Source organism: Brienomyrus brachyistius, chromosome 8 (assembly GCF_023856365.1).
Source record: "Brienomyrus brachyistius isolate T26 chromosome 8, BBRACH_0.4, whole genome shotgun sequence".
Classification (NCBI taxonomy): Eukaryota; Metazoa; Chordata; class Actinopteri; order Osteoglossiformes; family Mormyridae; genus Brienomyrus; species Brienomyrus brachyistius.
The window spans coordinates 17,568,115-17,582,143 of NC_064540.1; the positions used below are offsets into that span (position 1 = coordinate 17,568,115).

Here is a 14,029-nt window from a genome sequence, read left to right on the forward strand (position 1 = left end):
TAAGCTGCAGTGGACAACCCCAAACACAATAGAAATGACAATATATACTTGCATCGTGTCTCTTTCCCACCTCTTCAGCTATTGAGTGTGTCCCATTGCATGAAAAAAAAAATCCCTGCACACTTGGGCTCTACAAATACACTTTGTGTCTTACATCAACATACGTCAAAGTGTTATGAGCACTTCAGACAGGCTCAATACGTAGTCCAAGAGGGAAAAGGGACCAGACATAAGAGATTAGGCTAAAGAGAACCTAAACATCTTGTCCAGGAAGAACACCAGCACAGAGCCAAGTGATAATCGGGACAATTTTTGGGAGAAAACTCCCCTACTCCACAATTGGAACACAATAAAGGGCCAAGCCAAACAAGTCATCTGCGCCTAACTAACTACACTGATATCTACACCAGACAAAAAAAAATTAAATTAGTGCAACACCTCTCCCAACATCTAAATAACACAAGGATCTCAAAGCACACCCCTAAAAAACCAGTCATTCATGACTCTTAGGGTTCACAAGCAAACCAACAGCAAAAAGAGAGAGTCCTTACTGTGTGGGCTATTTAAAGCCACAGAAGGTGGAGTCAGCCATGAGGGTGATTAATTCCGGCTGTAGTTAATCAACCAAATTAGAACAACTGACACAGCAACCCAACTTAAACAAGAGAAATAAAAACACATAGGTGAAGGACTGTAACGTTTCTTCATTCCCAGAAGAACATTTTACATGCTAAAATGGATAAAAACTTACCAAGACCTTAACAAAGAATCAGCTAGGGTGGTATCAGACCCCTTTTTATGCTTAATCTCAATACTGTACTTCTATAGCCCATCTCATTAGTCTTTGGCTATGATTGTCCATCCATCCATCCATTTTCCAAACTGCTTAGCCTACTGGGTCGCAGGGGGTCCGGAGTCTATCCCGGAAGCAATGGGCACGAGGCAGGGAACAACCCAGGATGGGGGGCCAGCCCATCGCAGGGCACACTCACACACCATTCACTCACACATGCACACCTACGGGCAATTTAGCAACTCCAATTAGCCTCAGCATGTTTTTGGACTGTGGGGGGAAACCGGAGTACCCGGAGGAAACCTCACGACGACATGGGGAGAACATGCAAACTCCACACACATGTGACCCTGGCGGAGATTCAAACCGGGGTATGATTGTACATGTGATTTAAAATCACTAATGGATTATGATCTGTGCATAGAACAGCTGGAGAAGAACTGCCGTTAACATAAACATCAAAATGTTGAAGAGAAGCCAATCATGCAAGGCTCCCTTTTCTATAATAATTATTTTATTATATTATATTTAAGTTAATTAGTGTGGCTGTTAGAGGTCAATGGGTAAGTGGATCTGCAAGTGAATGGAGACTGAGCAGAGGGGTGTAATAGGGTCGGTATTTTTATCATTTATAATAATGATAAATTATTAAAAAAAACATTTTTGCTGTTTATTAAATTTGCTTGTATAATAACATACAGGACGACTCACACCGTCTTGGTCTTCTTGTACAATAACATCTCCAATACCAATAGCACTGACATCCACTTCTATTTTCAATGGCCTGGAAAATTCAGGGGCAGAAATAATATCCCACCTTCCCTAGAAATGTTCTCAGCTACTGCTTGGTCTTTGGCACTGGAAATCGAGACACAGTAGATACCTTTTCTGGAACAGGTTACGCCTCTCCCTGTACTACAATTTTTCCCCAAGTATGTTACTATGTCTTTAGGAAAATCATATTTCAATAGTGAAGTGTCTCAGTGATCTTGCCTTTTAGTGGGGTAAATGGAACAAAGCCAAGTGTCAAGCAGACAACATGGACCTTCCTGAAGTCAATATTCATCTTTGTTTTTTCCCTGTTGTTCCACCTCCAGTCTGTATGCTTACTCATCATGGTTTCTGGTGAGACGCACCACTGTTCTGTTGTCAGCAATCTTGGTGATTGTGTCTGAGCTGTATTTTGCTGAGCAGTCATGAGTCAGCAGGGTGAACAGGAGTGGGCTGTGCACTGAGACTTGAAACTTGAGCCCTGGGGAGCTTCATTGCTCAGTGTGGTGGTGCTGCTGGCAATGTAAAGATGTTGTTGCCTATGAGGAATGTCTCTCAGTCCAGGAGTGTCCCTGGAGCTATTGGGGTTAAGGGCCTTACTCGTAACAGTGAAATCACTTTACCAACCACAGGATTTGAACTGGTGACCTTCTGGTTATGGCCGTTTTTTTCACTAAGAGCAGTGGCCTTCACAGCAACTGTGTCACTCAGTGCAGAGGAGCAGACCCTGCACTGTGACCCCCCCCAAGCCATGGAAAGCAAGATGGAGTCAGCAAAGAGAAGCATTCCAATATGCACGTACTTGTGCAAATGGCAGCTAAAGCATGCTTGCTTGTTACTCAAAATTCCAGTTACACAGTAATAACAAATTCATATGCAAAATGTCACTTTATTTGAAAGAACTTCCTTCACCTTTTAAATTATACAAACCCATACAACCAAGACTTTTTACATATTTGTACACAACAGCATTTCTCATACAAAGTCCATACATTTTTGTAGAAAAACTATATACAAATGTACAGGTTGCTGCAGCTGATATATTACAAACATAATAAATTAATGTGCTTGGATTTCAAGCCTAGATCTGTTTCTTGAGTTCATTATTATGACAACTGCTCAGTTTGAACTGTAAATATCTACATTTGTCTTCTGCACCTGTTCAACTGCTTCACAATTACTCGCCATGAATTAGACAGCAGGTGTACAACAGTCACAATTATTATGAAATACCATTTTTAATTTTTGGAAAATGTTTAATTTAATACACAAAAAGCATATAAAACTATTCACATCCTTGGAGACTAGTCACAACTAGTTAAACCACAGGCTGGCCGACTATCACCAGAATCCTTTTTACTAGGCACTAAAAGACATTCATTTCATGTGCAATGATTTTCTTTGGCAAAGAATGACAAATATATCTGCCAATAAGTACATTCCTGTGGAACATGAATACAAGCAAAAAAAAAACAAACAAACCTGCAAGGGACATTTAATCCACAACCTTCAACTTTACAGCATTAACATACAGTATGTTCCATAAATACATCATCACTGGAAAGTACAAATGTTCCTCTAGACGGGAATAAACTGATTACTTAAAACAAAGGAAAACTGCTGGTATTTTGTATACTAATACATATATTATTACAGATAATTACTTTGTATTTACACCTGTAACATATTTTTTACAAACTCGGCACATTTATGCACACCCATAGCTGGAATAGGGAGGAAAATTTCATTAGATATTTATGTTGAGCTAAACGTTGAGCTAAATACACAATGTAACCCAAGCCCTGCAATACTTTCAGCAATTTTTCCAACATTAAGACAATTCTGTTGAACTTGTGGATTTGCTTTTGTCCCATTAATATTAAAACGTTATGGGTTCTAGAGGAAAAACGTGTAATTACAATGTTCAATTTGGTTCATGGCTCAAAACACCACATTTTTTTTTTTTTATCTCAAAATCAAATAAAAACAAACAAAGCATAAATGCAAAATTAGAAAGCCCAAAATGTAAAAAAAAATGTTTTAGAGATAGTGCTACGAAGATCAGAAGGCACAACTCACTTCAGTCAACCCAATTGTGCTTGGTCCTTGACCACCAACAAATTGCTTTCTCTGAACAATTGCACATTTTTACTGATGGAAAATATTTTTCTTAATGTTTACTAAAATCAATAAATCAAAGAAAGCTTCACAAACAAAAATTTGGCACCAAGTCTTCAACCAGCATAATCACATAATTCATATTTGGCTATATATCAAAAATGAACAGGAATATCGGTCTAGAGAGGTACAGAAGCAAAAGAGAGCCTTTGCCCATGCAGGTATTGTTGGCCAGACTGCAGGAAAATTACACAGAAGTTATTAAAACTTACTAATGAACGACCACCTCTGGTCGTGTGAAGCAAGCACCTCCAAGACCACCGGCTCAGTCAAACTCTCCGTCACAGAAAATGGTCACTCTTTTGGCACCAGTTTCGGCTTGTTCATGAGTTGCTCCTCATACATTGCTGACCTTGGTTATGGCTGTCGTAGAGATGGTGACAGCGGTTGATGCTGTCGTCACAGAGGGCCTCTCTCTTCTGACGTATCTAGGTTTGCGCCCTTCAGACACACATAAAGAAACCATGCTGGACCACCAAAACACTGGACCATCAGAATACTGATATCTCCACAAGTACTGAACAACTACTGCAAGGTACAGCATTCATATTACAAACAAATTAAAACAGAACGTCCCTCTGATTTTCCTGCATTATGTTTAACAAATGGCCTTTGCATCATCATTTCTGATGTTATTCGAATTTGACATGTGAATTACCTTGTGCACAGAAGATATTTATCGAGCACACTTCTGTGAAAAGTAAAATTCTACTTCACTCTTAGAATGTCATTCTTGTGACACCGTGATAAAGTTAGCCTCATATTTGATATTCAGTTTTCTAGGTAGTTTTTAATCACAGATCCTTGATGCACAGACAACAAGGTACACCAATCATGTTTGTGATTCAAGAACTTCCACCATTTGTGATTAATCTTGTTAATAGCTACGAAAATAATCTATTCCAGCTGTAACCAAGATGTGGGTTCAGCATTTAGACTTAAGGGCAACTCTTGCACACCACTTGTGTTTCCAGATAAGGGCAAAGTTACTTAAAAAATTTGAATGAATTTTTGAGTGTTGGCATGTGCACTTCACATTCACTTAGGTACCCAGAGTGTCCATTCATAGCACAAATGGTGTAGTAACTGTTCTAATAACTCTAAAACAACATGACAGAGACATCTAGTAAAGTGTGCCTGGAACCGCTGACTTTGTCACACCAATGCACACCCATTGGATTTTCAGATTATGTATTTACACATGTAATTATTACTAATTACACTGTATATTCAGTGGGCACTGGAATAATTAATGGGCTAATTACTCTAAAACTAAATAAGACATTCATGTAAAGAATACTGTGCTTTAAGCAGTTCCTAATGGGACAGTGCACAAAATTAAAAGGTCAATGCATCTTCAAGAGCAGAGTTGGTGACCATTGCTTTAATGTTTGGATAATTTCTTGTGCGCACAAGAAAAACTTTTTTGTGACTTTGCGGGCTCTATACTTACATGACATAAGCATTTGAAAAGTGTAGATATTTAAGAAAGAAAGAAAGAAAGAAAGAAATGCTACTTTTGAGCCTCAAAAAAGGCTGGGGGTCACTTTATTCAAGAGAAAGTACTCTTTGCATGCTTTCAAATGAAAAAACTTTGTGCTGATATTCAAAGGGGCATAGGGGTTACAAGGCTAAGAAAAAAAAAAAACGCACTGACACAAAACACTGATCCACCTCTTTCATAAAAACAGCTCAAAATATACCTAAAATGTAGCCTAAAGCATGTACATTATTTTTGGGGAACGTTTCAGAGAATTTATTCTTTGTTGTGCAACATGACGTCCGGGCAGATTACTGGTCAGGTTCACAGGCCACATAACACAAGTTTACTGTCTACTGGAAAGAGAAGCGGAGACCCAAACGCACAGTTTCCGTTTCATTACTGACTCTCTTGGCCACACCATCACGTTCTATTCCTTTCAGCAAACCCTCACTGATAAGATGAACTCAGATCATCCCGGCTTTACCAAAACAGTTTATTTTTCGGATGTCTCAGCAGCACAAAGTAAAAACAGGAAAAACTCATGTCACCCGGAGCAGGACTTTGGGATAAAAGCAGAGCGGCATTTTGTGCGACTCCCCATGGAAAGAGTCCCGTGTGATGGGACAGGAGGTTCACTGAAAATGGTTATCAGGTTGGCTAACTTGCCATGATCTTTAAGTTACCAGATATCTTAAGGGTCTACTGTGATTCTGAACCACCTAACAAATCCACACCGAGTCACCCAAGTTGGTTCTGTCAGGGGGAGAGGTAAGGAGCGTGCACTGATTACACTGCATTGTCATGCCCACCACATGACAAACCACGTCAGGGATGAGAACCTGAGTACAGCCATGTGGCAGATGATACCTCAGCACCACACCAGTCCAAATGGAGCAGTGTGAGGTTTTTTCCAGAGGGTGAGGTGTAAATGTATGTTTTTTTTTCCTTTTTTCTGTAGACTAAAAATCACTTTTTTAATTTTTACTTCTGTAGCAGGATCGAGAATTATCATACATGCAGGAAATATAATCTGCAAGTATAGTGTGTTTACATATTCACCACCTACAGTAACCTGGAAAATTCTGACTTTCAATTAGGGTGTGTTGGAAAGTCTTCTCTATCTTCTTAATTTTCCAAAGAACAACACAAGAGAAATGTTATTCCATGTATCTGATTAGAGCAAAAAACTTTTACATATCAGTAGGAGTAAAGAAGAGGTGTGATATGGCCTGTGAACCTGGACATTGTAACACAAAGTAGTTACAAATTCTGTAAGAAGTCTCCCAAAACATTTACGCACTTTAGGCCACACTTTAGGCACCTTTTTGGATATTTTATAAAAGAAATTAAGAGAAAGATTAAGCTGTAGTTTCAGTGATTTTTTGTCAGAGCCTCATAATTGCCACACCCTTTGCATTTGAAATTTCACTCAGTGAAGTGAAAAAATTTTTACCCCAACACCCCATGTCTTTTTTGAGGCCCAAAACTAGCTTTTTTCTAACTTGTACACTTTCAGGGAGCTTAAGTCATGATGGGGACCAAGAAAAGGCACACGTATGTATGTATGTGTGAATGTATGTGTGTTTGTGTTTATAAAAAAAAAAAAAATAATGACTTGAAATTCTGAGCACTTCAGTGTTTTTTAATAATCAAATGTAGTATAAAAAACAAACTTTGCCTTTGAAAAGAGTGAAATTTATCCAATACAGTAGTTGAATTGTAACTGTAATAGTGAAAAAATAAAAGTTACAGCTCATAAGAAAACTCTGAATTGCCATTATCTTGCTACCCACAGGGTAAAAAAAAACTTGCTATATCACAAAAGGAATAAAAAATAAATTTAAAAAAAACATTACTGAACTTGGGAATGTCCGTGTAATTCACATGTCAAATTTCAAAATCAAAACATATGAAGCAAAAACGTTTTTGAATATTTGTTGAATGGAAATGGAATGACCCCACAGACACTGAAAGACTTGTGTCCCTCTTTTTCTTAATCATTACTTCAGTAAGTGGAAGCACTCGGATCAGCAGAAAAAAATGACAGTTAGCTGATATGCCAGTTTAGCAAGTTGGACGGGGCATGAGATTGGAAAACAGATAGCAAATAAAATGAATACCTAAAGTCTAAGGACATACTATGTATGTCAGCTTCCTCTAGCAAATAACCATACATGAACACCCTATTAATATTTCATGAAAAAAGTATCATTTACATTTATCTACACTGCTTATGTAATTATCACGGCACTTAGTGTATGTAAAAAAACTGGTGATCTCGCGCATGACTTCCCATGCATAGCTGGCCTGGGTACAGTTACTGATTGTCATCTTCTACGATGGCCGCTGCTCAGCTGTCAGGCTCACAGATCATTTTAATATAAACTGCAGCCAGCATTCTTTAACCCATCACGAATTTAACAGAAAATAAGACTTCACTGAGGGGGAGCCGTTGCTGCCTAACAGCATCGTAAAAGCTGCTTACCGAAATCCTAGCAAAATACTCTCCACGAAAACAAACAAATTAAGGAAAATTATAGTACAATGCAAGTGGCAAACATGGAATAAAGCACATTTTAATTACTAAAAGCTAAGCAAGAGACTGTTCCGTCACTCGTCAGATTAACCAAGCTGCATGGAGCAGCCTGATAAAATACCCTGTTCCCATATGTCTCTCTCTCATAAGAAAGAAAAAAAAAACGAAACAACGCATAAATTTCAAGGTCCTGTTCAAAATCATTAAATGACAACTTGAATCAAGAAACTATGCTATTCAGAACAATTTCTATTGCAGAGAAACACCTTGCATACAGGTGTTAGATAGCAACATTTATTCAGCAGAACACAAAGAAGCAAAAGCAATATTTATTCTTACCAGATGATGCAGGGCTAGGTATCATGACAGCCTGAGGGAAAAAAAAAAAACTATAATACACCGTGTACTAAAGGTAATTCCTATTACCTGATCATTAAATGTAGCAAAGTTTAAAACACTCAATTTGAAAGAACTTACCGTCTCACTTGGCTGGAATATAAAAGCTGGGGAAAAAACAGAAGAGAAATATTTCATCTCTATAAACAATAATAAAACCAAATGTTTCATATATTGGCAGAGTTATTTGCCTTATTGCAAAAAATTACATTTCCCTCTATACCATAAAATATATATTTTGAATCCAGGAATCCATTCATTCATTCTAACAATTTCTCATTCTGTAACTAAACCACAGCAGTCTGGACTTATATAAAGTAATATGGTCAGAACTGAATAAACAGTACAGCTGATCAAAAACAAACAAAACGAGAGCATGAATTCTAGTACCTTTATTGCGTCTATAGAAAAGGCCAGGGAGTCGGTTGGAGCGTTTGAGGTAGAAGAAGGAGGCAACAGACAGGATGAGGAGCAAACTGAGCAGCAGGGTCCCCAAGAGGAGGGAGGCCGCAACCCCAGGGCCACCTGTTCACACAGAACCACCACAAGTTCCACCTTCTGTTATCGCCAAACGGCAAAAACGAACGGGTGGGCTCACGCTAGACATCAAATCAAATACAGACTACAACAAATTCATGGAAAATGTATAGCACAATGCAAGTGCAACTTTAAAAAAATGATAAGTGCATACTGTATGTAAGATATTAAATTTATCAATTGACCGATTATTTACCAATTTTGGGCCCAACGGTCGCTAACATGGTTAGATTGACTTCTGGCGGAATGTGTGCTGCAAGGAAGAAACACAAGAAACAGCAGCAGCATACGTTAATTGGAGGTCAGCTGAAATTTAGAACTAATTTGTGCACACAATGTCATATTATCCAGCTTCAAAATGACAAAGACAATAGTTGTTCTCATCAGCATCTCATACAATAAAAAAAAAACAAAGCATTAAGATGATAAAAAGACAATCAGTACAGCAGTTAAAAAACAAAGCAGTGTGCATATTAGTGTCAACCAACAAACTCACAGTAGTTGCAGGTGGTTAAGTTTTCATGTCTGAAGACCACAGTGTCACACTGCACACACAAAGCTGAGGCATTCTCCAAAATTTGCAGAGAGCACCCTGAGAAAAGCATATTTACTCATTTAAAACTTTAGCTTCTGTGGAAATAAATGCTTTTGAACGTTGGATCATGTAACTGCAAATTTTACTTTTTAAAAGAATATACAAGGACCGGGAACCAATTTAAATGCACTCTCCCCAAGTTATGTAATGCTTTATGATCGAATCAGGACTATTGTTCAGGTGGCGCACCCACAGAATAAATGATTTCTTTCCGATGCAGGAGTTAAGGATGATTGGTTGAGGGCTGCCTCAACTACCAGCACACAGCTCCAAATTCTACAGCTGACCAGACACTAAACGCCGTGCTACAACACAAGGTGAGTATCGCTGTGTCTACCTCCTGGTGGAACGGGGTAAGATCTCTCACTACCTGGGGGACACCAAGTGCTGTTGAAACAGGTTCCATTTCTTGGCACGGCCTCTCCACCATTATCACTGGGAGCCAGCATAAAAGTCTGAAATAATATGGCAGAAATTCAAACACTGCAGTACTCAGAGTGGTCATACAGTACAGCAGTTATAACAATATATAGAGATAAAATACAGAAATACTTTATTAATTGAAGCTATACTAAGGAATATGTTTCTTAAATACATCTACTTAATAAGAAACTGACAAATGTCCAATTTGATTTGGAATACAAAAAAACAAAAAATCCAGACACTATTCTGGGGATTTTGTAGAACGTGAACATCAGGTTTCCCAAGCTGTCATTACAGTACTAACGGCATTTTGAAACAAGTTACATACGGATCCACACTGTTGACCTTAGCTATTATATGATGTTTAACTAATGGGGAAGAAAAAAGTTACCCTTGAAAAATAAAAAATAACTGATATGAACACTTCAGCAACAGATAGGATGCATTAAACAGACTAGTGACTTTCTGTGATCACTACCATCGTAAGACAAAACTAACCTAAAACACAAGTAAAAAAAAAAAAAAATCTATTCTGATACCACATTACTTAGTTGTCTCTGAATTCATTAAATACTGAAAAGAGTGCCAAAAATATTTAGCTACCTTTCACATAGGGGAAAGTTTAAATCCAAATGATTAAACAGAAAAAGAATGAAACCGGAAGCCCTTTTCCAGTAAAAATATCGTCTTCTGTAAATTATGATTTAAGATTGGGAAAATGCATCCATGTTAATAACTATGTGTGTGATGGCAATATCGTTACACCATGAACAACATACACTAGACTTGTTTTAAACAGCTCGGACCTGTTGAATATCTATCAACAGCTATGCAAACCACATAAAATATCAGGTAAGAATATTACATAAAACATACATTTTAAAATGTAATACAGATGGAACCATAGCAACAAGGTCTGAATTCAAAGTGGATAGCCACATTATTTGAGGAAGTATGCCCTCTCCTGGTGTACAGTGGCCAGGCCAAAGCGTTTTTATTTCACTAATTCGAATAATCCATGTTAATACATACAGAACATGAAATACCGCAACGTGAAATAACGACGATGCATTACTCATCAAACTATATATACCTTGTTTACTGAAGTTTCACAGACAACTTGAAGCAAGGCTCCTGTGAAGACCAAGTATGGCAAAGCCATAACAAGCCCCAGCTCCCCTAGAATAATCAACAGTGCAGTAACATCATTAGTTTTTTCACAAGAACAGACGTAAATGCTTTCTAGAAATGTTGGAAAAGTATATATTTTTAGAAATAACTTTAGTGGTGTAAAACGTGCATGTAGAATGTTAAAATTATACTGCTTTTCACATTAATCTCTATATCTCGTCGTTGTACAATACGACATAAAAATAATCACTTGGGCGATTTATTCCTTTCAGTTATTTCTCTGGTGTGTCCAATAAGAACTTTAAATGTATTTCATTTTACTGTCAACAATATTTACGAAGGCAAAGGTACAATTGTTTCAAAGACTGATCAGCAGACCTACCCGACTAGCCAGGGATTTTAATAGGGTTAGTGAAAAGTGCTTACTATATAATAAATAACTAAGATATGTGTTTAAAATCTTAACATTTCACGAATGAAACATTGTTCAGTTTAGAAGCTTTTAGTTGCTATAGACTGGTTTCGCTGTAAACTGTACAATCAAAATCCGGGTGCGTCACGGTTTATATATCACTACTACTTGGACTTATAGTTTTTTGTTAGACTTTTCATACACGATTGCACGACACATATCATAAAAAACTAGCTAAATATATAAAACGTGTTATTAAGAGAACGCCAGCTATGTAACGTTAAGCATCACCGGTAGCTAGCTCTCTAGTTAGCTACAACAAGGCTAATACAACAAACTAAGCGCTCACGCCTGATCGCTCGCAAATAAATTAAACAGTTAAATTAAAACCTCTGTTGCTATATCTGATACGCAACAGTAAGTCGTGTTTTTGTTAGTTATATTTTTGAAGCAGTTCAGTTCCATCAAAGGTAGCGTCTTACCTGACCATAAGGAAGTGATGTTACGCCGCTAAGGCACTCGGCCGATGCAGTGTCACACTGTAGCGAAAGCAGCGCCAGGCCCAGTTGGTCGTGAGGCTGACAGCAGCCCTCCAGTGCAGGGAGAATCAACACCCTGAGCACGCGCCTGACCCATACATACTGCGCTTTTATCCTATTAAATTATACGTTACTTTTATTTATTACTATTTAAATAAACATATATTATAAATTGAATATACAACAAAAACATCAAGAACGCTATCAAAAGCAGAATTTGTTTTATTTACTATGTTGTCTGTTCAAAATATTCGCAAACTCCACCTCATATTATTTTTCAACTAATATACTTGTCGCAACCCTGACCAAAACAAACAGTTTGATGGCGGATGGAACAGAAATACAGTACTAACTCAACACTAATAACGCGACAAGCAAAATAAATATTACTGCCAAGCGTATAGGCGTAAGTTATTAAATTACTGAACACTTGCAAAAAAAATTCATTTTGATTTCTAATTAAATAGCTAATTTTGGATTGATTTATTTGACAGTGCATAACCTAAACCTTTACGCACTGACATTTGTACGTAAATATGTATGTATCACTGTGTAACACCGTGGCTTCAAGCGCACATGGGTCTGATGGACTGGCATCCCGTCTGTTTTTCTTGGGATAGATTCCAAGCTTTTCCTCACCCTGTATTCCATAAGTTCATCTGTCTGTTCATCCATTCATCCGTCCTCCAACAATTTATCCAGAAACATCTGGGAGGAGGGCAAACACACACTGGCACGTACTGGGCAATTTGAGGCAGCGGGCCCTTGAACTATGGAAGGTGAGAATTGGGGTATGTGTTGCATAAGTGGTTATGGAAAACTGGCAATGATGCAAGGCCGTGAGTATTGCTCACCGGGGTAAGGCACTGTGTCTATCGCTGGAAGATCATAGGTTTGAATTCTGTGGCTGGCAGCATAACCAAATTACTATTGGGCACCTGAGCAAATCTTTTAATCCCACCGAGGGGTGCTGGATACTGGCTGACTCTGCCCTCTGTCCACAGACGTCTATCACGTGTATACCAATTTGGACATAAATAACTGCTAAATAAATTAATGGACATGTACAAGGGCGTAACTTTGACTGGAACATTGGGGGGGAAACATGATTAGTGGGGGTGGGGTGGGGGGGGGGGGTTGTATTAGCTGGTTTTGATTTATTGGGGGGGCTACAACTCCCAGATCCCCCACGTAATTTACGCCCATAGACATGTACATATAAAAAAATAACTTTTAAGCAGACCACTAGAGGGAGCTAGTATCATTTGTGCAGAAATCAACAAGTAAGGAGAAAATAGACTATTTATTTTAAATCTTCAGTTTTATATCTGGAAAAAAAAGATATAATGTAAAGAAAGTTTTTTTGTTGCAGGGGAACATCATGTGCCAAGGTGCATTATGGTGTGGTTAGTTCAGGTCCACCAGGGAGGATGCAGTCTGGCCTGTTCTTGTTTTCTCCATACTGCGTGTCCCAACAGGGCTTAGCAGAGTTTCTCCACAGTCAGGCCAGGGGCCTCTGTGGTGCAGTGTTTCCTGGTTTCATTCATTCCCAGCAGATTGGGGCTCCGTGTGTTGAGGTCTCATGGGGCTATTATGCTAACCCTGTGTTCCTCATCGAGTGTCATCATTTTCAGTGATGTATACATGTACATTTCTGCCAGAATCATGTTTAGCTGAAGTCAGTCCTAATTCACCATTTTCTTTCCTGGTATGATTAACTGTCATAAAGTCCAATTTAGTTTTGATCCCTGTTTGAAAAAGTAATTAGCAAAATAATAATTACTTATTACTTAACTATTACTTACATTTATATAAAATACTGTTAGATATTCAAACAATCTTAAATAATCTCGTAATTTCACTGATTGTTGGAAGTACATAACCATAAAATATGAAACCAATACTAAAACTTCACAACAATTGGGTCCAATCCTCGAATATCTGCCTGGATCTCTACCTATGACAGAGGGACAAACAATGGGTCCAATCCCCAAGTCTCTGCCTGGATCTCCACCTATGACAGATAGACAAAGAATGGGTCCAATCCTCACGTCTCTGCCTGGATCTCCACCTATGAGAGAGGGCCAAAGAATGGGTCAAATCCTCAAGAATCTGCCTGGATCTCCACCTATGAGAGAGGGAAAAAGAATGGGTCCAATCCCCAAGTCTCTGCCTGGATCTCCACCTATGAGAGAGGGACAAAGAATGAGTCCAATCCCCAAGAATCCTCCTGGG

At 38.3% G+C, this 14,029-nt stretch overlaps 1 protein-coding gene across 2 annotated transcripts; it reads right to left on the reverse strand.

The window, feature by feature from the left end:
• Positions 1-2,433: 2,433 nt before the first annotated feature.
• c8h1orf159 (chromosome 8 C1orf159 homolog) lies at positions 2,434-11,894 on the reverse strand. 2 transcript variants are annotated; one of them, XM_049023001.1, is made up of 9 exons: positions 11,738-11,894; positions 10,806-10,891; positions 9,660-9,744; positions 9,191-9,286; positions 8,891-8,947; positions 8,548-8,682; positions 8,239-8,264; positions 8,101-8,131; positions 2,434-4,183 (listed from the first exon to the last, which is right to left on the reverse strand). In XM_049023001.1, exons 2-9 carry the CDS (start codon positions 10,872-10,874, stop codon positions 4,080-4,082), a joined length of 603 nt encoding a protein of 200 aa, XP_048878958.1. In that variant the 5' UTR covers positions 10,875-10,891; positions 11,738-11,894; the 3' UTR covers positions 2,434-4,079. The 2 variants fall into 2 exon arrangements, with proteins under 2 accessions (XP_048878958.1, XP_048878959.1); XM_049023002.1 differs by lacking the exon at positions 9,191-9,286.
• Positions 11,895-14,029: the final 2,135 nt, after the last annotated feature.

What these genes read in the sequence shown, in the direction of transcription:
- c8h1orf159 (XM_049023001.1), bottom strand. Translation starts at nt 10,874, where the DNA reads ATGGCTTTGCCATACTTGGTCTTCACAGGAGCCTTGCTTCAAGTTGTC. An exon ending in GTGAAACTTCAGTAAACAAG is followed by an intron (nt 9,745 to 10,805) that starts GTATATATAGTT and finishes ATATTATTTCAG; the next exon opens with ACTTTTATGCTGGCTCCCAG. An exon ending in CAGCACTTGGTGTCCCCCAG is followed by an intron (nt 9,287 to 9,659) that starts GTAGTGAGAGAT and finishes TGCTTTTCTCAG; the next exon opens with GGTGCTCTCTGCAAATTTTG.